Below are 25,543 nucleotides of genomic sequence, written 5' to 3'. Positions count from 1 at the left end.
CTTACCTAATGAAGTGTGCAGATGGTAGATGTGGATATGGCCTAAGGAACTGATTTATTTTTTTTTGAAATGAACTGAGAAATCTGCACCTTTAATAGCTTTGTCGTATTGTTAGAAATGTATGCTAGTCCAAGATGAGAGCAAAGCTGACATGTACCCTATAAACAGAGATAGAGCAGGTAGGCATCACAAGATAGATTGTGGGGCAGCCGTGTCAGAAGAGTTAATCTGCCCTGTTAATAGGCCTGAGAAGAGGCTGTGTCACCTGTGTTCTCTTGCAGAGACTGGAATGAGAAGCTGCTGCAGGATGCCTGCCGCTTGCTGGCAGGTGAGATGGACCTGTCACCCTCTGCACCTGGTGGGATGGTGGACTTCCGACGCACACTCACACTCAGTTTCTTCTTCAAATTCTACCTGACTGTCCTTCTGAAACTGAGCAAGCACCACAATGGCCCTGTGAGTGTTGCTGGGGAAGGACGAACTGCATGTGCAGTCTTTGTGGGGAAAGCATAGGGAGAGTTCACATTCAGGAAGACTCAGAGCAGAAAGTGGCCATGAAAGGATTTTTTTCCGATAACAAACTCCATGATGCAATAGCTGCCAAAGCTACTCTGCTGATTTCCCTGTGTGACAGGGACTAGTGTGTCTTCCTACTTGCTTCCCCTTGGCATCTTCACCTTGCTGTAGGAAGATGCTGATCTGTGGGCTCACAGGAGGATTCCTGGAGTTCTCCTTGAGGGTGCTGTAACAGCTCTAGTAGGTCTATGACTATTGTTTGCACAGAGCCTGAACACTACTTGCTTTTCACCTGGTAAGAGATGGATTATTTTCTCTGCAGGTTGAGCTTTGGGTTCTGCTGTACGGTTGGTGTGGGCTTCTGCCACTTTGTACCAACAACCTTATTCTCCTTTGTGGGCCACCATCTAGGAGGGGCTTCTGTGTCTTACTAAGGGAAAGAGAATATCCTGGATTACTGGGGAACGTGAGAAAGGGACTGGCAGGAAAGATAATTGTCTTTAATATTTTTGGCAGAACAATCTGTGTGAGCCTGTCCCCCCAAACTACATCAGTGCTACAGAGCTGTTTCACAAAGATCCCATTGCAAATGCCCAGCTCTTCCAAGTAAGTAGCAGTACCTGCATGACCTTTTCTTTAGCTCAAACGATTGCTATCTTGTTGTCTCTCTGAGTATAAACAATACATGAACTTACATAATGCCATTCCTGAGGCTTGTATTTGGGTCTCAGTCCCTTCATTGCTTTAGGATAAAATGTTCTTTCCTGTCACTGTCCACGACTGCTCCTGACTTGTATATCTTCATAAAATTTGCTGTAGGTAGCATTTTCCTCCTGCAACCAGCTCGATACACAAACTGAATCTGCCCTCCTGCTTTCCACAGTTAGTCTCTTTGCATCTCTCAGGCTTCAGATTTGGGATACGCATCTCCTTCCTTATTTCTGTGCTAATGACCTGTTCTCTTTAGCTTTGGGATTAGAAGCTAGCTGCAGAACTTGAATGTTTTTTTATGAGCTGCCATATCAAAGCTTTCTCCTCCCTAGCAATTTCAAAGAACTGTGTCCCTTTCACTTCATTCTCTGCAGCCCAGTACGTGTAGCCAGTCCATCTCATTTATCTTCCTTTCCCAGAGGACTGAGTGCCTGTTCCCTTATACATCTCACTAGGATGTCTCACCTTGCCTGTTGTTCTCCCATCAATGCTTCTGTCCCCTGCACTATGAGCAGCAGTAATCAGTGATGTGTTTTACTTCAGGAAGTGCCAAAGGGGCAGGCAGCTGAGGATATGGTGGGCCGGCCTTTGATGCACGTCTCAGCAGACAAACAAGCGTGTGGAGAGGCTGTGTACTGCGATGATATCCCTCACTATGAGAATGAGCTGTACCTAACGCTGGTGACTAGCACCAAAGCCCACGCTAAAATCATGTAAGTGTTGCTCCTGAGTTTCAGATGTTGCATGTGTCTAGTGCCTGCTGGGTTAGAAAACCTGTGGAGTTGTGGATAAGGGAAAGGTTCTTGCGTTAGCGAGACCTCCAGTTCATTGCACATTGTTACATGGAGGTGAGGTGTGTGTTACAGCTGCCTTGCAAGTCTGTATTAGTGGGGATTAACAACAAACTCAGAGCTTTGTTGGAGCACAAAGGTCTTGGCCCTAGGCAGCCTTCTTACATGTCCTATCACTTTCTTATACTCAAACACAAAATTAAAAAAGAGATGGGTGGGAGAGCACCACACTGTCTTAGGAGATGTTTTAATCCCTCACCAGAGCATGCACCTTTTCTATGCGTCTAAAAGTTTAGCTTGAAATGTGCAGTTCTGCCACAGCACTCCTGGTAGTGTCTAGTCCGATCTGTGTACTGTCTTCTGCGTTTTGCCTTGCACTATGCTTGCTTGCCATGGCCGTGCTCAAGCCCTCTGCAAAACCGTGCTGTGTGAGAGAGATCCAGTTGTTAGATAGAGAGCTATTTGTGCTTGGCTGTAACAAGGTGGTTAGGTCAACATTTGGAAGTTTAGATGTCTAAAAACATCTCGTCCATAGAGAGAATGACTGATGGAGAATTTATAACTAAGGTGACTAACAACCTCTAAAAAGTCTGTCTTGGCAGGTAATGTCTTCTACGTTCTTTGTATACATTTTAATGCTGTTACACTGCAGTACTGACTTACCCCCACGCAATCCCTAATTGCACGTGCACTGTGGTGGTTCTTCAGGCTCCCACCTGCTTTGATGTGGTACACTCTGCAGTGCGTTGCCTCATGAGAGCCTCAATAGCCTTGTGTTGTGTCATTTGTTCCCTAAGCAATACTTCCTGCCTGTTTAGGCTTCCTGCCCAGAGGTTTCCCACAGTGGTCTAACACAGGACAGGCAGCATACAGTGGTCATTTATGCACAGGTGTAGTAGTTGACTCCCAGATTATGAAAAAATTATTCTGTCATCATGGTTAAATCTTAGGTGTTGCAATTTTGGCATTGATGAGTGCCAAAAACATATAAGCACTGTTACTATTACCAGTGCAGGTGGGGCAATAGAGAAAGCATCACATCTATGCCTATGACCACAATGTGAATTATTTTCTAGAGGTTGCTATGCGCATTCTCTTGCACCTGCATTGCACATTCACGTTTCAAGCTAAGTCAGTGTCATTCTGTAGAGGAAGTGGCAGTATATTTCATCAGGTGACAGAAGTATCTCAGCCTATGATTACGTTGGCTAAAATATTGACTTTGAAAACTTCACTTCAAATGAGTCAGGTTTTGACTACCAAATGTAAGTTATAAATTATCTGCCTCTATATTATGAAGGAAATGGATCAGGGGATTCTTTCTGAGACATTGCTGCAAAAGTGCACAAAAGTGAATTTTCCAAAGAAAAACACCATTTTCTTCAGCTCCTGTTGTCTGTCCATATGAGGGAGTTCATCCGCACATTTAATGTCTTTTTTTTTTTTTTAAATAAGTTTGTAGAACACTGGGGTACATAAACAACTACTTTCAGGCATAGTTTGTATCAGAATTTCAGATAAATCCAAGCATGCTGGAAAAAATTGCCGCAATTTAACAGAAGACAGTAAATCATTCAGCAGACACGAAGCCACAGTTCTTTCTGCAACAGATCTCTTGTAAAGCCAGCCAATTGCATAGCTAATGTTCACAATATTGCATAAAGCTGGCAAGTTGTTTGTATTGTAATTATGAAGAGCTCCATATAAAAATATAATGCACTTTTTTTCCCGTCTTGCTTGTCACTTCTAAATCTTTACATGATTATAGCAGACAAACATTTTCATTAGATACCTCTTTCTGATTACCTAAAGAAACCTTACATTAAGTTGTTTTTTTTTTTTCTCTCAGAGCTTCATTGCTCTTGCACCCTTTTAAATACCCTGCAGCTTCATTGTGATTAATACTCAACTTCTCCCAGACTCACAGCCACATTTTTCTGCAGAGGTGAACAAACCATAGATAAATCTGCAGTCAAATCTTAGGTTTGTCAATATACAAGGAGGAATCTTGCCTTCATGAAATCATGTTAGCTAAGATGGCAGTGGAGACATACCATCACTAACACAAATTTCTCTTTGGTAAAGGGTGTCAAGAGATTTTTAGTATACGTGACAATTGGATTAAATTCAGGTATGTCTCGGGGAAAAGGTGTATGATGCAGTATAGTCCAAAGCAGCAGGTTGGTGATCAGCCTGACAGTCAAGATTCAGGTTATAATATAGTTCCCAAATGATTGTAGTTGCCTTTCTGCCTTGGTCTTACATTATATTGATATGACAAACTCCTCTTTTGCATAGTCAGACTTTATGGAGTCAAGCCTGAAGATTTATTGGTATCTCATATGCACTTACAGAAAGAAAAATGAGGAAGAATAACTGTCTCTCCTTCCTCTTTCTTCCTTTAGTTCTATAGATGCATCTGAAGCCCAGAGCGTTCCTGGGTTTGTGTGTTTTGTCTCTGCTAAAGATGTTCCTGGCAGTAACATCACAGGCATCGCTAATGATGAGACTGTCTTTGCTGAGGATGTGGTATGTGGTTAAAAAAATAACTGTTTTCACTTACGCTGTCCAGGAGATAAGACTTCGTATATGGTCCAGTGAAGTCCTCTGCTGTGTACAGAGACAAATTCTGACTGCACTGGAGTCAATAGAAATCTTGGTGCCAAATTCAGTAAGGCTTGCCTCATGCCCCTCTTCTCTAGCTGCATTATTCTCCTCTAAGCTGCAGACTGCTGTGCAGGCTTACACTTGTTCAGTTAATTTCCAAAGTTATTTGTGATCAGAGTTTACCTTGACCAGTTGTGAATAATTATGTCTGTATTCTGTGCAGACATCTCTTACACAGTGAAGACAAACATGCTCCTCAGAGACACCAAAAAACTCCAGTCTGGCTACTCAGATAAAATTGTACTATTCCTTGCTCCATTCAGAGTTCATTTTACATAGACTGGTCCAATCAAACAGAGAAAAAGTTGCAGAAAAGGATGATTGCAAGAGAATTATTATGAGTTGTTCAGCTACTGCACATATACACAGTAAATGATGGTGGGTCTAAATCTGGCTTGCAGGTCACTTGTGTTGGTCATATCATCGGTGCAGTTCTTGCAGACACACAAGAACATTCCAGAAGAGCAGCTAAAGCTGTGAAGATTAAGTATGAAGAGCTCAAACCTATTGTCACAATTCAGGTAAGATGGCTCATATCTGCTTCTGCAGTTACCTCAGAGCCCTCTGATATCTAATTAACTTCTCTTTTCTCAGATAATTATTTAGCCGCATGTTGTGTTAGTCTTTATGATGCAGGTGCAGCAGGATATGGATAGAAGGAATAATTTATATATTTAAAGAGGACACACCTCCTTTGATATGGTACTGATTAGGAGTATATTGGCTCTGTATTACTTAATGCTAAAACAAATAAACTCTGGGAGATACATTGCACCCTTCACAAATTTGTTTAAATTAACAAGGTTAGTGCCAGTTACGTTTTTATCCACAGGTGCTTGCTTTCAATATTGTCTGGTATAACCTTGCTGGCTTCACTGGTATTTATTCATTCTTTTCTCATTTACAACACTCAATAAGAGAGTGCAAAGAAGTCCCCTCTAGCTCAGCCACAGCACTGTTTCTTGGAGATTTGTGCAGACCGTTTGTAAAGTTTCTAAAGCTGATGGAATTAAGTTTGAGGAGTTACCTCTGTTGTGAATATTTCTACTGGCTGTGTGGATCCTTAAGTTGGTCCTCTCAAAGCTGAAGAAATGCATGTCAACAATTTGTAATTATTTTGTGCCTTTTTTTTTTTTTTTAAAGCATATTATTTGTTGACAAAGTTTCTTTGTGAGAGTGAAAGCAAGTGGTAATATCTAATACAGGATTCACATGCAGAAATTGGGAAGAAAGAAAAAGTATGAAACCAGAGAGAAATTAGAACCGTGGAATTCTAATCAGTTTTTATACAGGTCAATATTTCATACCATGTAGTTTGTAACGTGCATTGCATTCATGCAAGTACAAAGAGTCCGTGCCTTGTCTCGTACAGACAGCAGTGCTGTCATCTGTGAGCAGAAGCTTTGATTTGTTTACATGACAAGATTTACAAACATTGTGCGAGAACTTTTCCTATTCTGAGGCTTCTATCTGCTTATTCAACCTGGGAAGATGAGACTAGAGCTAAAAATGTGTTGATTTTTGTTGTTCTTTGATCGCTGTTTTGTTCTGTTTTAATTATGGAAAGTTTTTGTTTGGCAAAAGCAAAATGCATTTACAGAATTTCTATAAGGAAGCTTGTGATTTGGCTCAAAAGTGAACTATTCGTGCAGAACTTCTCACTCCATTTGGGAGATTTAGTTTCCTCCTCTTTCTTTTCTTTCTCTCTTCCCCCCTCTTCAGACCATGAACTGTAGTTAACACATGTTGCAAGTCATAACTCTGGTGGCTATGCTCTGGATCCATAAGGTAAAATGGATCAGAAGAAACAATCTAAGATTATTCAATAGTTTATTGTGGATTATTGTGAAACTGCTGTTATGCCAAAAAAAAAAATTACTGTCTAAGTGAAGTCATTTGCCTGTTGCCATAGTTACTGTCTTAAACTTGTGCTTTTTATCTTAAATATTTCTACTCCAGTCAAAAGAAGCTTTGCTTTCAGTGTGCTTCCACAAAAATGTCATTGTGTCATTGTTTCCTAGGAAGCTATTGAGAACCAATCCTTTTTTAAGTCTATAAAGAAGATTATTAAGGGAGATGTGAAGAAAGGGTTTGAAGAATCTGATCACATTTTGGAAGGTGAGAATAAGTGTTAATACTTTTACAATAGGATAGTCTGTGACAAAAGAAGTGAAGCTGTCAGCCCCGTTTCTATGCATATGATACCAAGCTCACTCAGGTAAGGCTTGCTGGGCTGAATTTCACATTAAATTTCAACTAACTGTTTACATACAAATAGCTCGTGAAAAATTTAATTTCAGTTTCAAAAGGACTTGGATGCTTTCAGCTATGCCCCTGTAAACCCCGTCTTCTAACGTAAGGACACATTTTTCTTGAGCAGTTATTCTACAATGTGATTCTTTTTCCTGAAATGTATCATGTAGAAGCTTTGCCCTGTCCAATCATAGTCTAGTCTGAATCTTGGAGACTATCAGTTTCCTTAGTCCTGATATATAACTGTGTCTTATTAAAACAGGACATGCATGCTTCTGAAAACCTGATTCACCAACTTTGGTGGCTGTAGGTATCATGAAGAACATGGGAACTCCTTATAACACTTTTTGAATGTTGTTTGTTGGCCTGTTTTTTCGTATGCTCTTGTCTCATGCATCTGGAGTCTGCTGGGGAGGTTACAGAAGCATGGATAAACACCGCAATTCTCAACAACTGTTTAACCCTGTAAGGATTAGGAGGAAATAGTGCCAGAGATGTGAACTAGAATACTCTGTCAGATCCATGTTGTGTGCCCATGAGAAACAAAGGGTAACTTGCTTGGTATATAGCACTGATCAGCAGCTTCCGTAAGGAAGAGTCACATACATCAGACCTTCTGGAAACTATGTATTTATAAAAAAAAAAAAAAAAAAAAGAGGGTGTTACATCCCTCTTCCAGATCTGAAAACAAAGTTAAGTAAGGCACACAGATGAGGCCTGGTATGAAGAGGTTATTCCTAAAGAAAACAGAAGTATTGTCACCCTTACCTCCTTGTGGGAGAAGGAAAGAGCTGTTTAACTGAAAGACACCTTTCTAGTTCTGTTGCTTGCTGCATTTTGCTGTGCATTGCTGAGACTTTTCTCTGCAGTCAGCCATTGGCCCTGGCATTTCAAGGGTGTCATAAACTCTCGTTTACTGTTCCTTAAGGAGTGCTATATTATATAAAATGAAATCATTGGGCCAGGCAAGGCAGAAATTGTTCTGAGCTAGAATATGAGATTATTAAAAAAAAAAACCCACAATACTGTGCAAATGCCAAGCCTACCCCTTTGAGCAAACAAGGGAAAAACCCTTCTATGTACCAGAGTCTACATCCCAGAGTAAGCATAGTCTCACACAAGTGTGCATTTCTCACTGAGGTGCCTAAAGAAGGCAGCTATTTTGTTGTCACTAAGTTGAACAGGAGAGGAACAGCATCTTGAGAACTGCTCTGAAAATTATTTTTTGTGGCAGCTGAATAGGTCAGGGCTGTAACTGAGAAAAAAGGTTGATTCTGAGACATAACAATATGTAGCATGACTTAAAATTGCACCATCAGCAATGCCAGATAAGATGTCCTGGTACAGAGTCATGTGCAGCAGCAGAGAACTGATCATGAGTTAGATCATCTTAAGGCATTTGGGGTTTCTATTTTTGTTCCCCTATTTTAAAGTCTGTAATCCTGCATTTGATCTGCTCAGCTAGACTATGCTTGATTTATTTTTATCCTTTATGTCAGTGGTGTTATCAAGGCAGTCTGAAATGCACCGAAGTCTAAATTTTAAAGGATGCTAGGTCAATGGTGTGGGGGTGCAGGCTTATTTTTGAAACGCCAGCCACAAGTGCTTCAGACTGAAGATTTCTAGAAAGTGGCTGTTGCTTATTTGTGTTTTTTGTTTTGGTTTGTTTTTTTGAGATGAAACGGGAAGTGCCAGTTTTAGAGCTTAAGATATCCAGTGCTGGGCAGCATGAAGGATTCTTGTTTAACACATCAAAAGAGCAGTGTTTTGCTTACAACAAGTGGTGGGCAACTTCTTACAACACCAGAGGCACCTTACCTATGGGGCATTTCTTTCCATTTTCTAGGAGAGATGTACCTTGGTGGACAGGAGCACTTCTACCTGGAAACACACTGTACTGTGGCTGTGCCAAAGGGAGAAGGTGGTGAGATGGAACTCTTCGTGTCAACCCAAAACTTAATGAAGACACAGGTACTACCTCATTGACCTGATACCCAAAACACTTTTGAGTCTCAGTGTTAGAGTAGATAAACAGTTGCTTTGCAGTTAGTCCTAGCTTGCCTTGTTTGTGTGTGGGGGGGCACTTAGGCTTAGAGGTGGGTGTAGGATCAAAGTCCACATCCGTCGTATTGGTGTCCTGAATCCACTTCCAGGTAAGAGATTTCTCTTGGCAGCACCTCTCTCTTCCCAGGGATTACGTCCTTAACCCTTGATGGTGAAGCCTGGTTGTTGGATGACGTGTCAGAAAGGGAGGGGGTGCAAACCCTGCCAATACAGACCAACTCTGCCATTTTGTGGGATAGGCTACAGGCACTATGGGGTATCTTTGTCCTGTTTACAGACTGACTCACCAAGACTATCCAAAAGCCCCCTAACTTAGTGAGGAGGATGGATAGAGTGGTACAGATGTTAAATGTTGTGCTAAATGAGACCCGTATCTTGGTAACCTCATCTGCTGCAAGTCTTTCTAAATCTTGTGCTGTTTACTGAAGGACTATATGCTATCCCACCTCAGAGATGAAATGATGGGCTTATGGGTTCCAATTGCAACTAAGTTAATTGCAGGACTGATAGGACCTGGAGCAGTAACAGAGTATTTCCACTATTACAATGGCTGCAAAAGGCAACGTGTTTGTGTCTGGTTCTTAACACCAGGACAGTTCCATACATGCTCTGCTGTCCTGTTTTTCTTCAGGAGTTTGTTGCTAGTGCACTGGGAGTCCCATCAAATAGGATTGTGGTTCGAGTGAAAAGAATGGGAGGAGGATTTGGAGGAAAAGAGACTAGAAATACCATTTTGACAACTGCAGCGTCTGTGGCAGCCTTCAAGTAAGTTTCTATGTGGGGAATAGGACTTTTTCCTTTCACTTCACCTGGTCTAGGCTGCCTCTTTTTGGAGCACAATCTGCACTGGAGCAGACACTTCATGGCTTTTTACTGTATAGCTTGTAGCAAACCCAAGATTTCCTAAAGGAGGCGTATAATGGTCTCTGAGCTGGAAGAAAATGAACCTGTTCAAAAGGACTAAGCTTATTCAACAATGTCAGCTTTTAACAGAAAAGGGGGGGGGACTTTTCTGTTCTTGTGTTACATATATATATGTACTTTTTATGCGTACACACAGCAAGATATACAATCTAGGCAATTTATCCCTAATGCAGATAGCCATTGCCACCCTGAAAAGACTCTGAAAAGATTTGAGTATGTCTCTGTAGGAACTGTACCCTGCAATTCAGGGTTTGCCTGATAAATGTATCCTTTAACAGAACTGGACGCCCAGTAAGATGCATGCTGGATCGAGATGAGGACATGCTTATAAGTGGTGGGAGGCATCCCTTCCTCGGAAGATACAAGGTATGCATACACATGAAATGAATGCATGTCTTCTTGGTGTCATTTGAAACATCAGAGAGCAGTAAGATATAGCAATAAACTTACTGCTCTGATTGTTTCACTGCTGATGTCCCCTGCAGCAAATGGATCTATCAGCCCAGTCACGGCATTCTTTCTGTTAACGTCCTTTTGCTTCCTGAAAAATTCTGCTTCCTGTAGCAGTACTTTTGGTTTGGATGGTTCCCCTCTCATGACCTCTGTGTGAGTACTTCCCTCTTCTTCCAACAAAGAATCTTCCCCTTGTGGACAATCACATTGATCTTAGATGGCTCCCAATTGGTTTAGAGTATTGTACTCCTAATTGTCTTAACTTTCTCCTTCCATTCCTTCTTCAGTCCAAGTGCTTTTATTTTTCAAGGCAAAAGATCTGTTAAGGTTATTGTGTGTTAATGTGTGGCTGTGACAATTCGCCTTTATTTTCAGAAGAGTTTTCTGGAGCAAGATTAAGATGCATACAAACACTCTTTACTGGGAAGCTTCCTCAGTAATTACTTTTTTGTCTGCATAAGGTCCATTCAGTTTTTGGAAGGAAGTACAAAACCACATTCTATAGAGAAGACGTTACTGACAATATTCTCTTGACAGGTTGGTTTCATGAAAAACGGGAAAGTGAAGAGTCTGGAGGTGTCATACTACAGCAACGGGGGCAACTCTGCAGACCTCTCTTATGGTGTAAGTACAAGAAGTTTTCTGATAGTTAACTATGTAGAAGATACGTTTCCCTGCGTAACCTTTTTCTCTGATTTAAGAGAACTTACCTACAGCAATGCTTACACATCCTCCACGCTGACATGATTGTAAGCAGATTCTGATGAGTGTTGTAGCTTCTACAACTTCTGTCTGAGCCAACCTACTTGTCTTGACACGTGCCACACAGTTTTTATTGATGCCATAGTAACTTGCATAGGGCAAAAGGGTCAAGGGGGTTTGCTTTGCCTTACAGAAGACTGTTATGGAAAACTTACTGCACAATACAAGATGGCTAATACTCCCCCAGCTTTGGGGAAAGCTAGTTTACTGGAGTAAGAAATGCCAAAGTCAATAGCCTGATCAGGGCAGGCTGCCTAAATCAACAAGTTTGTTAAGGAGTGAACAAAGCTAACAGAAGCTCAGCATTGGAGTTCAGAAGCAATAAGGACAAGGTTGGGCCTGATTTCAGAGTTCGTTTTCAAGAATTTTTGCACTGTTCAGTAGAAAATTTTATTTTTCTGTTGTGTGTGTCCAATCCATTAGCCTAGTGTCAATCATGCTCACTTTAGTTCTCCTTCCCCAGTCTGCTGAGTCTTTGAAAATTTTCTGCAAAAATGAATCCATTTCAGCGAGAGAGGACTGCAAGTACTAGAGTCACGTTTGACACTAGCAATATGCTTGGTGCTGTACAGAGAGGAATGTCAGGCATTTGTCTTTGCATAAACTGTGGGCGTGGCTGGGAGTACATACACATGCGTTGTCTGACTGTTTGAATTAGGAAACTGGGAAGTGCTCCAAGTTGAAATAGATTTGAGATGCGCATAATCTCCTCCCTGCTGCTGGGAACAAAAGCCAGAAAGAAGATCTGGCCCTTTCTCAGTTTGGACAATTAGTGGACAAAGATCTGAAATCTTGTGGGTTAGATGTAGTTATTGAAAATATTTATTTGCCCTTACTACTCCCGTAGCCCAGCTGCTGAGTCACTTGACATCAGCAATACGTCTTTTCCAGGAACAAATTACTCTGTATATTTAAAAGAAGATTCTTGAGCTTCCAGGCGGGTAATGGCATTTAGTAACAGTTTGTCCCAGCAAGAGCCCAAGGCCAACAAATAACTTTGAAGCTCAATCTGTTCCAGGACCCTAAATGTTAAGAGAGAAGTGTGCTTATCTTCCTTTCTGTCAGGAGAATGAGGATACTGCTTGACACTCCAATACAAACAGGAAGGAGTACTGGCTGCACCTCAGTGCTCATTCATGTTAACTGCAGACCTGTGGGATGCAAGAGAAAATGATTCTTGTATTGCTTTGCACCTTTCCAGGCTGTCTTTGGCAGGTGATCAAAAGTCTGACATGTAATTCATGTAAAATGTATATATCCCCGTCCCTTCTCTTCACCAGGTTATGGATAGAGCCCTGTTTCATCTGGATAACTCCTACAACATCCCCAATGTTAGCAGCGTGGGCACTGTCTGCAAGACCAACTTGTCTTCCAACACAGCTTTCCGTGGCTTTGGAGGCCCCCAAGGAATGATGATTGCTGAGTGCTGGATGAGTGATATTGCTCAGAAGTGTGGCCTACCACCTGAGGAGGTACAGATCCCCTGACACGTTTCAGGGCAGTGCTGCCTTTGAACAAGCTCTGAGAACTGGATAAAACCACAGAAAATTATGAAGCATAAGAATTTTTTGCTTCATTTTCTGCTGAGTCCTTAGCAGAATCTCAGGTTTTCTCTTTGATAGTCACATTATAGCTTGGTTCTTCCTTCTAGCATCTTCTGCTTCCTTATATTCCCTAAGTAGCCTCAATTGTGTAATACCTGTTTTAACAGTAGGTATTCAGAAAAACCCTAAAGGTACTAAGCACCTTAATCTTACTAACAATATGCTAACACTTTCTCTTGAAAGTTCCCAGCCTTAATGTCTTCCATTTTCCTGTAAACAGATTTGTGTCTGTTAATTCTACTGCTCTGTAGAGTGAGCAGAGGAGGAAAAACTAGGAACCAATGTTCTTTTGATGACATCCATTAAAAGGACCTAGTTTGAAACATTAAACTTGGCACATCCTTTACATGTCTTTTTCTTTGGGAAGGTACGGAAGCTCAATCTTTATAACGAAGGAGACCTCACTCATTTTAACCAAAAGCTGGAGGGATTTACTCTACGGAGATGCTGGGATGAGTGTTTATCAAGCTCTAGCTTTCATGCCAGGAAGAAACTTATTGAAGAATTCAACAAGTAAGTGTTCTGCAGCTGTGGTGTTACTGGGTGTACCTGTTGCCTTCTAACTTCTGGTATTCTCTTAGCAACTTGAGCGATGTGAAGTTAGTCCATGTATTTGCAGACTGACTTCTAAAAATTCCTCTTTTTGAAATTCCTACAGGCCCATTGTGTGAAAAAAACTTTATCAGTGGTGTGGTGGCTTAGATGAGGCCTAACATGACATGGTTTTGTAAGGGAAATGTAGCAGAGGAGAGATGTCTGTAGAATCTAGGCTTTGTTTGTCTTTTCATATGACTGTCTTTCTTAATTGGCTTGTATTTATAACTAGGTAGCTAATAGTCAATACAAGTGCTTCTCTAATGCCTAGGAGGCCATCTTCAATTCAGATTTCTTCCTGTACCCATAAACAAAGCCATTCTCTCTTAAAAATTACTGATTAACTCCAACTGTGTTACATTCATGTATTTAAATTCTGCTTTGATACCCAATCTGTCAGAGTGATATGGCACTAAATTTAAATGAAAGCTTCATGACTATACAAAAAATACTCTTTCCTTGCAGGCAGAATCGCTGGAAGAAAAGAGGAATGTGCATTATTCCTACCAAATTTGGCATCAGCTTCACTATCCCATTTCTGAACCAGGTCCGTGTCATTCATCTTTTCAAGTAGAGGAGATAGATTTATGATGTCTTTCCCAGACCCTACTCCCTTTGTACTTAACCAGAGCTTTTCAGAGAAGTGGTTAAATCAGTTAAGAAAAAGCACAAAATTTTTGAACCAAAACGAGCAACGCAACAGTTACAATTTATACAATCCAAAAAAAAACACCACAATGCAGCTATGTTGTTACTGTATTAATTTCCCTTCCTGTTCTCTCTTCCTCAGTGGTGGAAATACTGTGACATTGAAATATGGTCACTGTCATTCATATGTTTAACCTGATTTGATGGACTGTCAGTGGTGTTGGCAAATTCAAGTGCACAGTGCATCTCTGTTTTACAGGAGAGGTTTGGGTTACTTCACCTGTTTTCTCAGGTGAAAATACTGGCTGAGGTTTGCCATGTCACTGGAATTTCTGTTGAGCTGGTGACACTAAACCAAATTCACCCCAGGTGTAAACTAGTGGCTTTAGTTACTCGAAAGATCAACGCTGGTCTAGTTCCAAATTCATTCTCTCTGTAGTTTTTAACTGGACTCTGCCAAGCACTTCACTACTTCATTTATGATGACACTTGGAATAAACTTGGAATGATATTCCCTTTTATAGGCTGGAGCTCTGGTCCATGTATATACAGATGGCTCTGTGTTAGTTACACATGGTGGGACTGAGATGGGTCAAGGACTTCACACCAAAATGATCCAGGTAATAATGAATTTGGACTTAACCGCATGAGAAATATTTTCAGCTAAATTATACTCATTTTATAGCATTGCCTCAGACATCCTGACACCTCTTTTGTAGGCATGTGTAGGGTAATAAATCATGACTAATTCCTTCAGCAGCAGTGCTAGGTTTCCAGAGTATTATTACAGCTGAGCAGGAGAACTAGAATCCTCATAATTTTAGCTCTTCTTATTGTAGATAATACAGCTTATGGATTGGCAAAAGTGTATATGTATCTACTTGGACAGTGTCTGTGAAGGGCAAACTTGATTTTCTGGCTAGCTCTCAAGCACCGGGTCAACTGATACCCCAAGAAAGATGAGATTTAGTACTGGAAGAGGGTGAAGGCTGCAATGTGGACCCTAGCAGTGTAGGCAGTGAATGATCATGCCCTCCTAAAAGCCACTTACCAATTGTTTTCCTTTGTTCTGCAGGTTGCTAGCAGGTCACTGGGAATCCCCACCTCCAAAATTTACATCAGTGAGACCAGCACAAATACTGTCCCAAATACCTCCCCAACAGCTGCATCTGTCAGCGCAGACATCAACGGAATGGCTGTCCATGTACTGAAACCAAGTTATTTAAACAGTTGGGTCATGAGCTGGGACTCCAGAAGATGAAAGTTGATACATGTTTATCTATAGCTTAAGGAAAATAAAACATTCAAAAGGGACTTGCAGGCAAAGGATACCTCCTAATTACTGCTATAGCTACTGGGGGTGTTAGATAATGAATGACCATAATTTTTTCCTATTTTTATTTAACTCTCTCTTTCAGACTTTTTGTAGTCATAAAATACTGTTTCTGTGATTACTCAAAAACAGAACAAAGCATCTGTTTAAATGGCTAGCTTCTTAGTAATTAATGAGACCTTATCTATAACAATGTATTACGCTACAGATACTACTTGCAGCTTGTTTGTGGGCTGTGCTCCAGAACCAAATACCTCTAAGTGTTAAACACTTGGAGCAAATAGCCTTCTGTGGCAATGGCATGGTTATGATTGTCCCTGACATGGTGTGGAGCTACCAGTGCATCTATTTGCAGGGTGTGTGACACTTCCATTGAAAAGAGGAATTTAGTCTTGTTCAGTCTCTTGCTTGAAGAAAAGAGGATAGATAATCTCAAAAGTAAAAAAATTAAATTAAATACTCGTGGCTTGATTCAGTAGATTGGGCTCTGCACAGCTTGATTCAATAAGCTGAATTTTGGCAAGAATATTTTTTCAGTGTTATTGCATCATCTTGCTGCATATGGCAATGTGTCCCACTATGACTTGGTGCAGGTAAAGTTGCTGCACAAACAAATGGACTTGTGATGTTATGCGTCATGGTCCGGCAAGTTCTGTGCTGTATTTGGGATTCTCCTCTGCTATCAGCAGAGACGATCTGTTTTAAAATCCTATTCAGTCAACATTTCTCCTATGCAGCAAGCCTTCTGTTAGTGAACTTTGATCCGTTTTATGATATGCCAAAGTCCTGGAGGCAATATTGATTTAAACAGAAGGTTCTTTGAGACTGGTATTACACTCTTAATACTATAGGCTGACTTTTCAAGTCTTCTAATACTGCTTTTCGTTATTTGTTTTTAGAATGCATGTCAGACCATCTTAAAACGACTTGATCCAATCAAACAGTCTAATCCCAAAGGATCCTGGGAAGACTGGGTAAGCTGTCTGTATATGTCATGGGACAGGTGGGCATTGTCACAGGTTGTTTGCACTGACAAACCCTGTATACAAGTTATCCTCCAGGTCTGCATCCCACTAGAAAAGATTTGAGGAAGAACAGCAAAGCAGAAACCTGGCAAGGGAAGTAATTAAAGCTGGCAAGGGTTCATTCCCACAACATCACCTGTGACTTTAATACGGAGATTTCCCCAGATCCTGGGGCCTGCCTATGACAAACTTTATCAAATAAGTTTTGAGTGGTTACATATATCTATGTAGTCAGGCTCCAGTCCCTGACAGGAAGAAACCTAATTTGTAATGATGGGATTCTGTGACAAAGATGACTTTGAGTTACCAGCCACCTTCTGTAGTGCTTCTTGGCTGTGATTTAGATAATTATAAATAACCTATAAAATATACCTATAAAACCTATAAATAACTTATAACCTGAATAACTCTATAATCTCAATAACAAGAGATTGGTGTGCTGTAACACTCTAAAACTATTTTCAATAGCAAGCTTTAAAGATTTTATTTCAATAGAAGCTCCTCTTCAGAGGAGGAGCTTCGATTTTGTGATTTGGATGTCAGGACAGGATTTCTCCTGGCCTCAGTGAAGTCAAGGAGACTGATAGTGTTTAACCTTTGTCTCTGAGCTTCAAAGACTAATCTGTTGCTGAGAGACAAATAAATAAGTCTTACACCTCTGCTGCTATACCTTGGTAGCTGCTGACGAGGCTATCTGGGGAAGCAAGATGATGTTTCCCTTGGCAATGTTGGTGCTGCGTAGTGTCACAGCTGTCTGTCATTGGACACCTTCTGTTCGTGCTCTCCTTGAAGTGTATTTGGGAATGATGTATTTGGGGTAGCTGTTTTTCCAGGCACTAGTTGGACTATTATTGTTTTCAATTTCTTATTCTCTTTGGCAGATTAAAACCGCCTATCAGGACTGTGTTAGCCTGTCAGCCACGGGGTTTTATAGGTGAGTGAATATTCACACTACAGAGACACAGTTCTTAGTTGCATCCAGGGAGATTCTGGGAGGATTTACAGCCCTAATCCCCCTGTCACCGTTCTAACCCAGGGCTGTATGCCCTTTGCTGCCTAGAATCATTGCAAATGACCTCCAAGAAATGTTCAACTGCATTCAAAAAGCAAAGGATTTGCTACTGGATTTATGGCAATGAGTCCATAATACTCACCCTAAGATCTGAGATTCGTTGGAAAATAGCTAAAATAGTTTCAATAAGGTTTGCGAATACAGGGCAGCTTTAGGAGATTTCTATTTATAGTTGTTTATGCTTTTCACTTCTGCATGGGTTCGATGGAGGAGGTAAAACACGAGTGAATAAAGATTTTAATTTGTGGAATGAAATGTGCTTTTGTTTTTCTTTTGTGTCAAGAATTCCTGACCTTGGCTACGATTTTGAGAAGAATGAAGGGAAGCCATTCTGCTACTTCAGTTACGGTGTTGCTTGCTCTGAGGTTGAGATAGATTGCCTGACAGGTGACCACAAGGTGAGGGGATCATCAGTGAAATAGCCTTTTTTTGTTTACGTATAAGAAACGTTCAGAGGGAATTAGAACAAATAGTGGGTGTCAGCCTGTTCCTAGCTCAGTCATTGGTCCAGCGTGACCTTCACTGGATTTCTTAACTCCTGTGGTCCACAGTGCAACAGTCCATAAAGTATAATAAATTGAGAATTATCTGACCTGCAGGGATACTAGGAGGCTTAATGAATGATTGCAAAAGTTATTGGATTTGCTTATGTAAGAGATATCAGCGCTGTGTTAGCACAAAGGAACAGCAACGTAAGAGAATTGAGTTAATCATTAAAACTAACACTGGGATCTTTTAAGGGTGAAAGAGGGAGGGAGAAGAGGGGGTTGGGTGGGAGAGAGAAGGAGAGAACACGATTCATTAGCATTTGGCCTAATTGGCTATGCTTAGGTAAAGAGCACTGACACTGGCAGTTTTAATTAATGCAGATTGGGTCTGATGGATCTTTAGGGAAAACTGCAGTGAATTCCTTGGTTTTACTTCAGAGATGAACTCCCTTCAAAAGATAGTATGAAGAATTGAGCTTGACATAGATTGTTGAACAGTGGCCAAGTGTGGATACTGGTGGATGCATTACGCCTCCTCGTATAAAACCATGGTGTGCCAGTTTCAATGTCTGTGCCAATTTATTCTTTATTTCTGTCTTTTAGAACGTTCGCACAGACATTGTCATGGATGTTGGCACCAGTCTCAACCCAGCCATAGATATAGGACAGGTAAGTGAAAGAGTGTCACTAATTTCACTGTGTTAAAGTGATCACATTACCCTCAGGCTTTTCTAGATGAAGTATTATCCCACTCCAGCTTGTACATTTACAAACAGAATGTTTTAAACTTAAACTGGATATCCAGAGATGCATTTTACGATGGTTATGAAAGTTTGACCCACAGTTAACTATGCAATAGGCACATAATTTTGTAGGGAAATACCTTTTTAGTAGTAGTAGTATTGGATATAAAGACTACAGCGTATTCACCACTTACCACTACACCAATGCTTTTCAATGTATACCTCACCTAAGAAATTAATCCAGAGAATATTAATACAATGGAATAACCTCGTCCTAGGGCCATCTTCTGCTATGTGGCATGTCTAGGATAAATCCCACACCCTGTTTCTATACTCCGATTTGTCAATGTCAATTCCCATTTAATTAAGTGAAAGTTCTTTTGTGAATAAAGAGTTGGGGCAGTTGTTTCTGTTCTCCAGCTAGTGCTGTGCAGGGATCTCAATAAGAAGTTGGACGAATTACTTAGCTTGCAAATTTTCAGGCAGGTACAAATGTACTTTTGTATTTTGTACAGTAATAATCACAATGAAACTACCCAGCAAGTAAAGGTAATAAAAACAAGGTTGTCTGATATACCGAGAGGTCTATCTAGACATTTGCACCTGTTTACCCAGGCAATGCTGCCTTGCTAACTCTAGGTGTCAGTACAGTGCAACTCAGTGATGCTGCTGCAGGAGTTATTTCCAGAACTCAAGGTGCATTGAAAGCAGCATGTTTTCGGAAAGAGACTTTTTTTTTTTTTTGGAAGTGGCCAAGGGGAAATGGGGCTTTTCTGTCTTCTCAGCATATTAGATTGGGGCTGGGAATAAAGATACGGGCTATGTGGAACCTGTCAGAGAGATGGCGGTTTCCTGTGTCCTTCCATGTATCACTGCAGAGAACCTTGGGGACAAAAGTTGTATGGCTGCAGGATTGCGAGCACATGGAGCTGGGTTAAGGAATGTTTGTGCTGAATCTTTAGAGTAGTCTGTTTGTCAGATCTCTCAGTGGGCACAGAGAGCAGAGCTTCCTCATATAGGGCTGTTTGAGCGCATCCTCCTCTCGTAGCTGCTTTCCTTCTTTTTTTTTTTTTTTTTTTTTTTTTTCTTTTTCTCCTAAAATTTAGAGTAGAAAAGTTATGCAAAGAAGCCTTTAAGAGTTGAATGGATATGGGAGTGTTATTGCATGGGTCTGTACTGGTAACTAGAGAATATGCAGTACTCAGGAAAGCATTCGTACTGAAATAGCAAACATAAAATAGTTTGTTTTCAGATAAGTTTACTTCAGTCCTTTTGATCTTCTTTGAATTATCAGCAAGTACAATTCATTCGGTGCTTATCTGCCTGTGAAGGAATCAATATTTTGGTATTGATTTTTTTCCCCTTGTTTCATCAAAAATATCCTGTCCTGCATTTACAGTATATGTGCTTGCTGTATAGACAGATTGCTTCATCTGCCAGGAAGATGCAGTCATATCTATATTGGGAACACAGAAGTTGCATAAAGGTGCCAAACCACTCAGCAGAAGGGACAAGGGTTTAGAGACAAAAAATAGGTATTTAGCTAGGAATGGAGGGTTGGAAACTCTGGCTGAAATTGTCACTGCTTGTTCAACAACAACAATGAAAAAAGAGTGTAACCTTGTTTGGATGTTTTTGTAGATAGAAGGAGCGTTTGTCCAAGGACTTGGGCTCTTCACCATGGAGGAGTTACGCTATTCCCCAGAAGGGAACTTGTACACACGAGGGCCTGGAGCGTACAAAATCCCTGCGTTTGGAGACATCCCAACAGAATTCTATGTGTCGCTCCTCCGTGACTGTCCAAACAGCAAAGCAGTTTATTCATCCAAGGTATGCTTGCAAGATCTTGCAGGCCTCTTACTGCTCTAGACTTCTCTAAATGTGTGGTAAAGTAATGATGCATGTGTCAGAAGAGTTGATTTTGTTATGCTGGCTTTACTCGTGGGTCAGGATGCTTTTCTATTCCTTACCAGAAACATGTACACTGCTGTTCATTGTACAGAGGACCAGAAGTAGTCTGCACATTGCATCCCTGATTGGCCAGTAGAAAGAACTGAAGCAACATTGCTGTGCTAGAAGCTCTCCTCTAACAGAGGCTGCAAGCCTTCCCCTGCATGCCAACACCCTTGCTGTCATCTCCCAAAGCCCTGATTACCTTTCCCTGGCAGCAGAACCACCACTGTGAACGACATTTCTAGTAGTACCATTTCCCCAGGTCTGATGCACCAAGATCTTGTGTCTAGGGCCTGCTCATCTTTCTGTTAGCCCCGTTAGTCTCTCTAGAATCAGGACTGTTTGGGGCTGCAGCCTCAATCTTGCTTATGCTCTGTCTAGGCTGTGGGAGAGCCGCCTCTGTTCCTGTCTGCCTCAGTGTTTTATGCCATTAAAGATGCCATCTACTCAGCAAGGAAGGAGTCCGGCCTGACTGAACCATTCCGGCTGGACAGCCCTGCCACCCCAGAGAGGATCCGCAATGCTTGTGTGGACATCTTCACGAAAATGGTAAAAGCTTCTGGTTTCATAGTCTGCTCCCTGACCAGCTTGTTCTGTGTGTGCTAGTCACTGTGGCTCAGGTCTGGGATTAGGGCAGTGTGGGGGAGCTATGGCCCTACTTAAGCATCTGGTTTTTATTTCATGAGTATTATCCTTCACTTAACATGCCACCAAATGAAAGACAAATCCACTGACCAGCACCATTTGGGCTGCCATTGCAGGAAGGGCTGTCACATAATATTTCTGAAATTGTGGTTCATCCTCTTAAGTGCAGTCTATAGAAAGTACTGACCTGTCCTGCTGCTCCTGACCCTCATCTTTTAGGGGATCACAACTGTTAACGCATACAGCAGGTCTACTGTGTGATTTATTGGCCTCCCTCCAATAGGGAGAGCAAAGAAGTGTTACTGGAAATGCTCACTTCTGCTGGATGTTATGACCTTGGGAGTCTCCTTAGAGGGTGTGGGCTTCACCCGAAGGAATGCAAGATTTAACACTGTCACCATCTCCTCATGGGTTTATTCTCTGTCATAGTGCTGCGACAGGGCTGCATAGGATTATGTCCTGCACAAAGTCCTTCTGATTCCTTTGTGACTCCAAAAACTTCACTGTCTGTTCACATGGGCATCCACCAGGCTTTTGTCAGCTTGAACCCTGCTGTTGTTAACAGCAAAGCCTGGATACCTTGGTTCTCCTCACCAAACACCTACATCGCTGTCTGAGTAGGAGGACTCAGAAATAACTGTGAGAACGAGGCCTCCATCTAGAGCCAGGAACAGCCTTTAGCAGAAGTGCCACGAGACAGACATCTCTGTGTTTTGAAAGACCAATATCTGAGCTCAGATCTGAGTGGTACAGAGGCACTTAACCCAGAGGAAGCATGGTGGGGCACACTGAACTAGATCAGAACCTTCATTTGTTGTTGCTGTTGCTTACTGTATTTTTTTTTCTTCTCTTTACAGTGTCCTTCTGCTGAGCCAGGGACCTTTAAGCCATGGTCTGTGCGTGTGTAAATGGAGAGTTTGCTCCTCAAACTCTTCTCGTGAAACTGCCCTGTGGTCCCTCCATTGTAAACCCAGTAGGACTATAATGAGAAAAAAAGAATCGGTGCTCATGTGGCTCCTCTATTTTGATTCATAGAGCTTTCACGTTTAATTGTTCAATCATTGGTTCCTCTAGGAGAGAGGATTGCTGCCAGATTATAGCTGTGATTTTTTTTTTTTTTTTACTGTGGGGAAAAGAATACACCTTCTGCTGTAATGCCAGGAAGGACTTAAATGCATCAAACCCCCCAAAAAAAAGTCCTCTTGCGGACATGGGGAAAGGCATTAGGGGCACTGAGGGCTGGACCCTATCATGTTGCCTCAGCACACACAGCTAGCTATATATTAGAGGAAGATGAGGAATTTTGACATTAGCTAACTGTGGAGAAGGTCTTACATGTGTAGCAGCCATCGTTCAGAGGGCAACCCTGAAATGTGACTGATAGCCGATTTATCCTGTTATATGAGGATTGCTTTGTCTACAGCAGATCTGTAATGATTTTTTAGTTCATGTGCTGCCTTATCTTCTCCAGTTGAAGACAAAAACGAGAGATACCAAGACTTCCAGCAAGATGCTGATTCATTCACATGTTCAGCATTTTTCCTCTTCATCTTTCCTTCATTTTTTTAAATAGCAGAGGAAAGGACCTTGGAGTAACAAGAAGTTACTGATCGTTGTTCCCAAGGCAATTTATACCACCCTGGGTGAGGGAACAGGACAAGAATGGACAAAGCTGTGGGATTAGTTGGCTCTGTGTGTCCTCTAGGAATAAATTCCTTGCTTTCATGCTGTGGTCTTGCTGCATTTTCAAGAAAACTCTTAGTTTTGCTGAATGTACTGGAATTGGGTGTATTGCTACATGGATTGCTTGTCCAAAAATGTGCTAATGATGTGATGACCTCTTGTCTTTTGAGTTCAATGTGTTTTTAATGTTGGATTGAAGTCTGGGCATCCCTCTTCACAGGTTTTGTTACTGTCAGTACCACGGTGACATCACGTTTTCTCTAGATGATGCCAGCCATGTACTGCAACTGCTCATCACATGCAAACTTTTTCTATTTCTCTGGCCCACAACTCTATGAAAATGTTATATATTTTTTTTTATTCTAACACTCCTAGGGACAACAAAAATATGAGGCAATAGGATATAACTTAATTGTCTTAAAGGAAATTTTGCTTACATACATCCTGCTTAATATTGGCTGCCATCTTAGGACTTAACAATGTATACAGAGTTTGAAATATTTTTTGAAGCACTCCAGGGCATACAGTTTGGAAATATGTATAATATTTCAAGCTGAGAATTATATCTAGTTCTACCATCTGGAAAAAGAGCATTTTTATATTCCAAGTTACAGGAAGTATTTTGTGCCTGCTGAACTTGGTATCTAATTGTTTTATTAATTAAAATAGATTATGGGTGTTTCTCTACTGATCAGGTAGTGGGTGAGAACACATTCTTGTTTTATTCTGAAAGCTGGCAATACGTTAAAAAAAAAAAAAAAAAAAAGGCAAGAACTCTTAGAAAAGGAAAAAAAAAAAAAAAAGTAATCACTTGTGTGCCGGAACAGCTAGCTATTGGAGTCTGTGTATTCATTGTCTTTGTCCAGGAAGGGATGCAAAATACCAAGTCTGTGAGGTAGATAGGCATCAGCACTCCCTGCATTGTTCCACCTCACGAGATTGTTGGATGCGCTCATTCTACCCAGGCCAAAAAGAAACAAAAAGGGACTGTAAAATGTGTTAGAGGCAAAGAGTGTGACACCAGTGAGCTTCCAGCATCATTTAAGTGTTCACAAAGTGTCGCTGACAGGGAGCACATCCCCTGTGACGGGATGTCACCCAGCAGGATGAATGTGCTGTTTATCTGCTGTGGTTCTGGCAGCACCTTTTTCATGATTTCAGAACGGGTTTGTGGTATCTCACATAGCCATGCTGACTGCCTAGTCAGCTGAAATTCTTTAAGGATTTATGTAGTTTCACTTTTCTTGCTCATTTCATGCATTAATCTGATGTATATTTGCCAAGTTATGTATTTATGCAGTGGTCAAAGCAAGCTAGTTCAGTGCAGGCCTTAGCCTGTGGAGCCAGTTCTGCTGCAATATCTGTGATCCACAGTTTCAGGTACCAGTCTTTGCTCTCAGGCCCACCTGAGCTTAGGGCCCACTTATTTTACCCTTCCACAGCCACTGGCTGTCAGGAGGAAGAAACGTCTTCCTTTTTGAAGACACTGGAATTGAAAGGAGATGGTATCAGACACCAGTGTTGGGGAGTGGTATAAAATCAAGGTTACAAAATAATCTACAGAAACTGGTTTTGAGGGTAAGGTTGGAAACCAGTGGGAATTTACAGAGATCAATGTAACACCTGGGTGGGCTATGTGAGCACTGAGGACCCTGAAGAATATGAAGCTGAGATTTTCATTTAATTTTTCTGAGTGTCTTAACATTTCATACATTGCTTTTCCAAGTGTCAGATAACCCCAGGGAAGGACTGGATCCCTTTGTGTAGGGCTGCAAGGAAGAGATAATACTGACAAAGAATAGTCCAACTTAAAATGTGGTCTGTGCTACTAAACTGAGAACAACTCTACTATTTTTAGTGCACATTATTGTCCTCTGATAGATGCTCTGTCAGATTTCTTGATGCACATCTCTCTGCATAGGATTTCAGCTTGCAGTTGCTGATGGGAAATCTACTTCTAAAGATAAAATATTTCTTTCCTAGTACTTTTCGGTGAAAAATAGTACGGATGCATGGCTAATGTTATGTATAATTGGAAATCTGCCCTGCTTCTCTCCTTCCAGAACTGTATCCTTGGGAGATGAACCATCTTGTTAGACTGTAAATTGTAATGTGCAATAACAACATTTAAGTAATCATTGCAGTAGCTTGATAGTTTGTGGGAGGGCTAAAGGAGGTCATCTGATCTGATGTCTTAAATAACATTAATTGCACATCCCACTAAGAGAGATGAAAGCTGATCTTCAGTAATTGTTTAAGTTCAATTATAATTGGCAGCTTTCGCTATCATTCTTCAATGAACATAGTCAAATTGGTATCTCTGTCACATGAATGTGCGTGGAATTTTCTGTGAATGTCACAACATTACAAAATAAAACTAAAAAATATCCTGGAAATCAGTATGCTACAGTAAAAGTCCGTCACAATTTGAAAACAGGACAACTTCAGATCATCCTTTGTTTTTAACAAGGATGGACCCTTCTCAGAGGCTGCAAGGCAGGTCAGCTCCATGGCTGACAGATGGTGAGGGTGTTGCTCACCATCAGGTTGCCAGGCAGTACGCTGCTGGACTGCCTCTCTCTGGGCCATGCTGGCAGTCAAGTCCAAAAGAAAG

General features: G+C 41.2%; 1 protein-coding gene across 2 annotated transcripts in view; it reads left to right on the top strand.

Annotated features, from left to right (window-relative positions):
- XDH (xanthine dehydrogenase) overlaps positions 1-25,325 on the top strand; it is a 72,210-nt gene extending 46,885 nt beyond the window's left edge. For both annotated transcript variants that reach the window (XM_082756546.1, XM_082756545.1), the window contains exons 16-37: positions 282-456; positions 1,033-1,122; positions 1,771-1,940; positions 4,424-4,547; positions 5,087-5,206; positions 6,707-6,803; positions 8,785-8,909; positions 9,634-9,767; positions 10,205-10,292; positions 10,917-11,003; positions 12,422-12,613; positions 13,113-13,258; positions 13,805-13,886; positions 14,512-14,607; positions 15,063-15,191; positions 16,220-16,294; positions 17,227-17,279; positions 17,701-17,815; positions 18,509-18,574; positions 20,290-20,478; positions 20,983-21,150; positions 22,104-25,325. In XM_082756546.1, coding sequence (XP_082612672.1) covers positions 282-456; positions 1,033-1,122; positions 1,771-1,940; positions 4,424-4,547; positions 5,087-5,206; positions 6,707-6,803; positions 8,785-8,909; positions 9,634-9,767; positions 10,205-10,292; positions 10,917-11,003; positions 12,422-12,613; positions 13,113-13,258; positions 13,805-13,886; positions 14,512-14,607; positions 15,063-15,191; positions 16,220-16,294; positions 17,227-17,279; positions 17,701-17,815; positions 18,509-18,574; positions 20,290-20,478; positions 20,983-21,150; positions 22,104-22,154 — 2,572 coding nt within the window. In that variant the 3' untranslated portion in view covers positions 22,155-25,325. The remainder of the gene's footprint in view (positions 1-281; positions 457-1,032; positions 1,123-1,770; positions 1,941-4,423; positions 4,548-5,086; positions 5,207-6,706; positions 6,804-8,784; positions 8,910-9,633; positions 9,768-10,204; positions 10,293-10,916; positions 11,004-12,421; positions 12,614-13,112; positions 13,259-13,804; positions 13,887-14,511; positions 14,608-15,062; positions 15,192-16,219; positions 16,295-17,226; positions 17,280-17,700; positions 17,816-18,508; positions 18,575-20,289; positions 20,479-20,982; positions 21,151-22,103) is intronic.
- Positions 25,326-25,543: the final 218 nt, after the last annotated feature.

Source organism: Aythya marila (genome assembly GCF_965140915.1).
Source record: "Aythya marila genome assembly, chromosome: 3".
NCBI classification, from domain to species: domain Eukaryota; kingdom Metazoa; phylum Chordata; class Aves; order Anseriformes; family Anatidae; genus Aythya; species Aythya marila.
The sequence above is the reverse complement of the archived record's forward strand: the minus strand, read 5'-3'. Positions and strand labels throughout refer to the sequence as shown.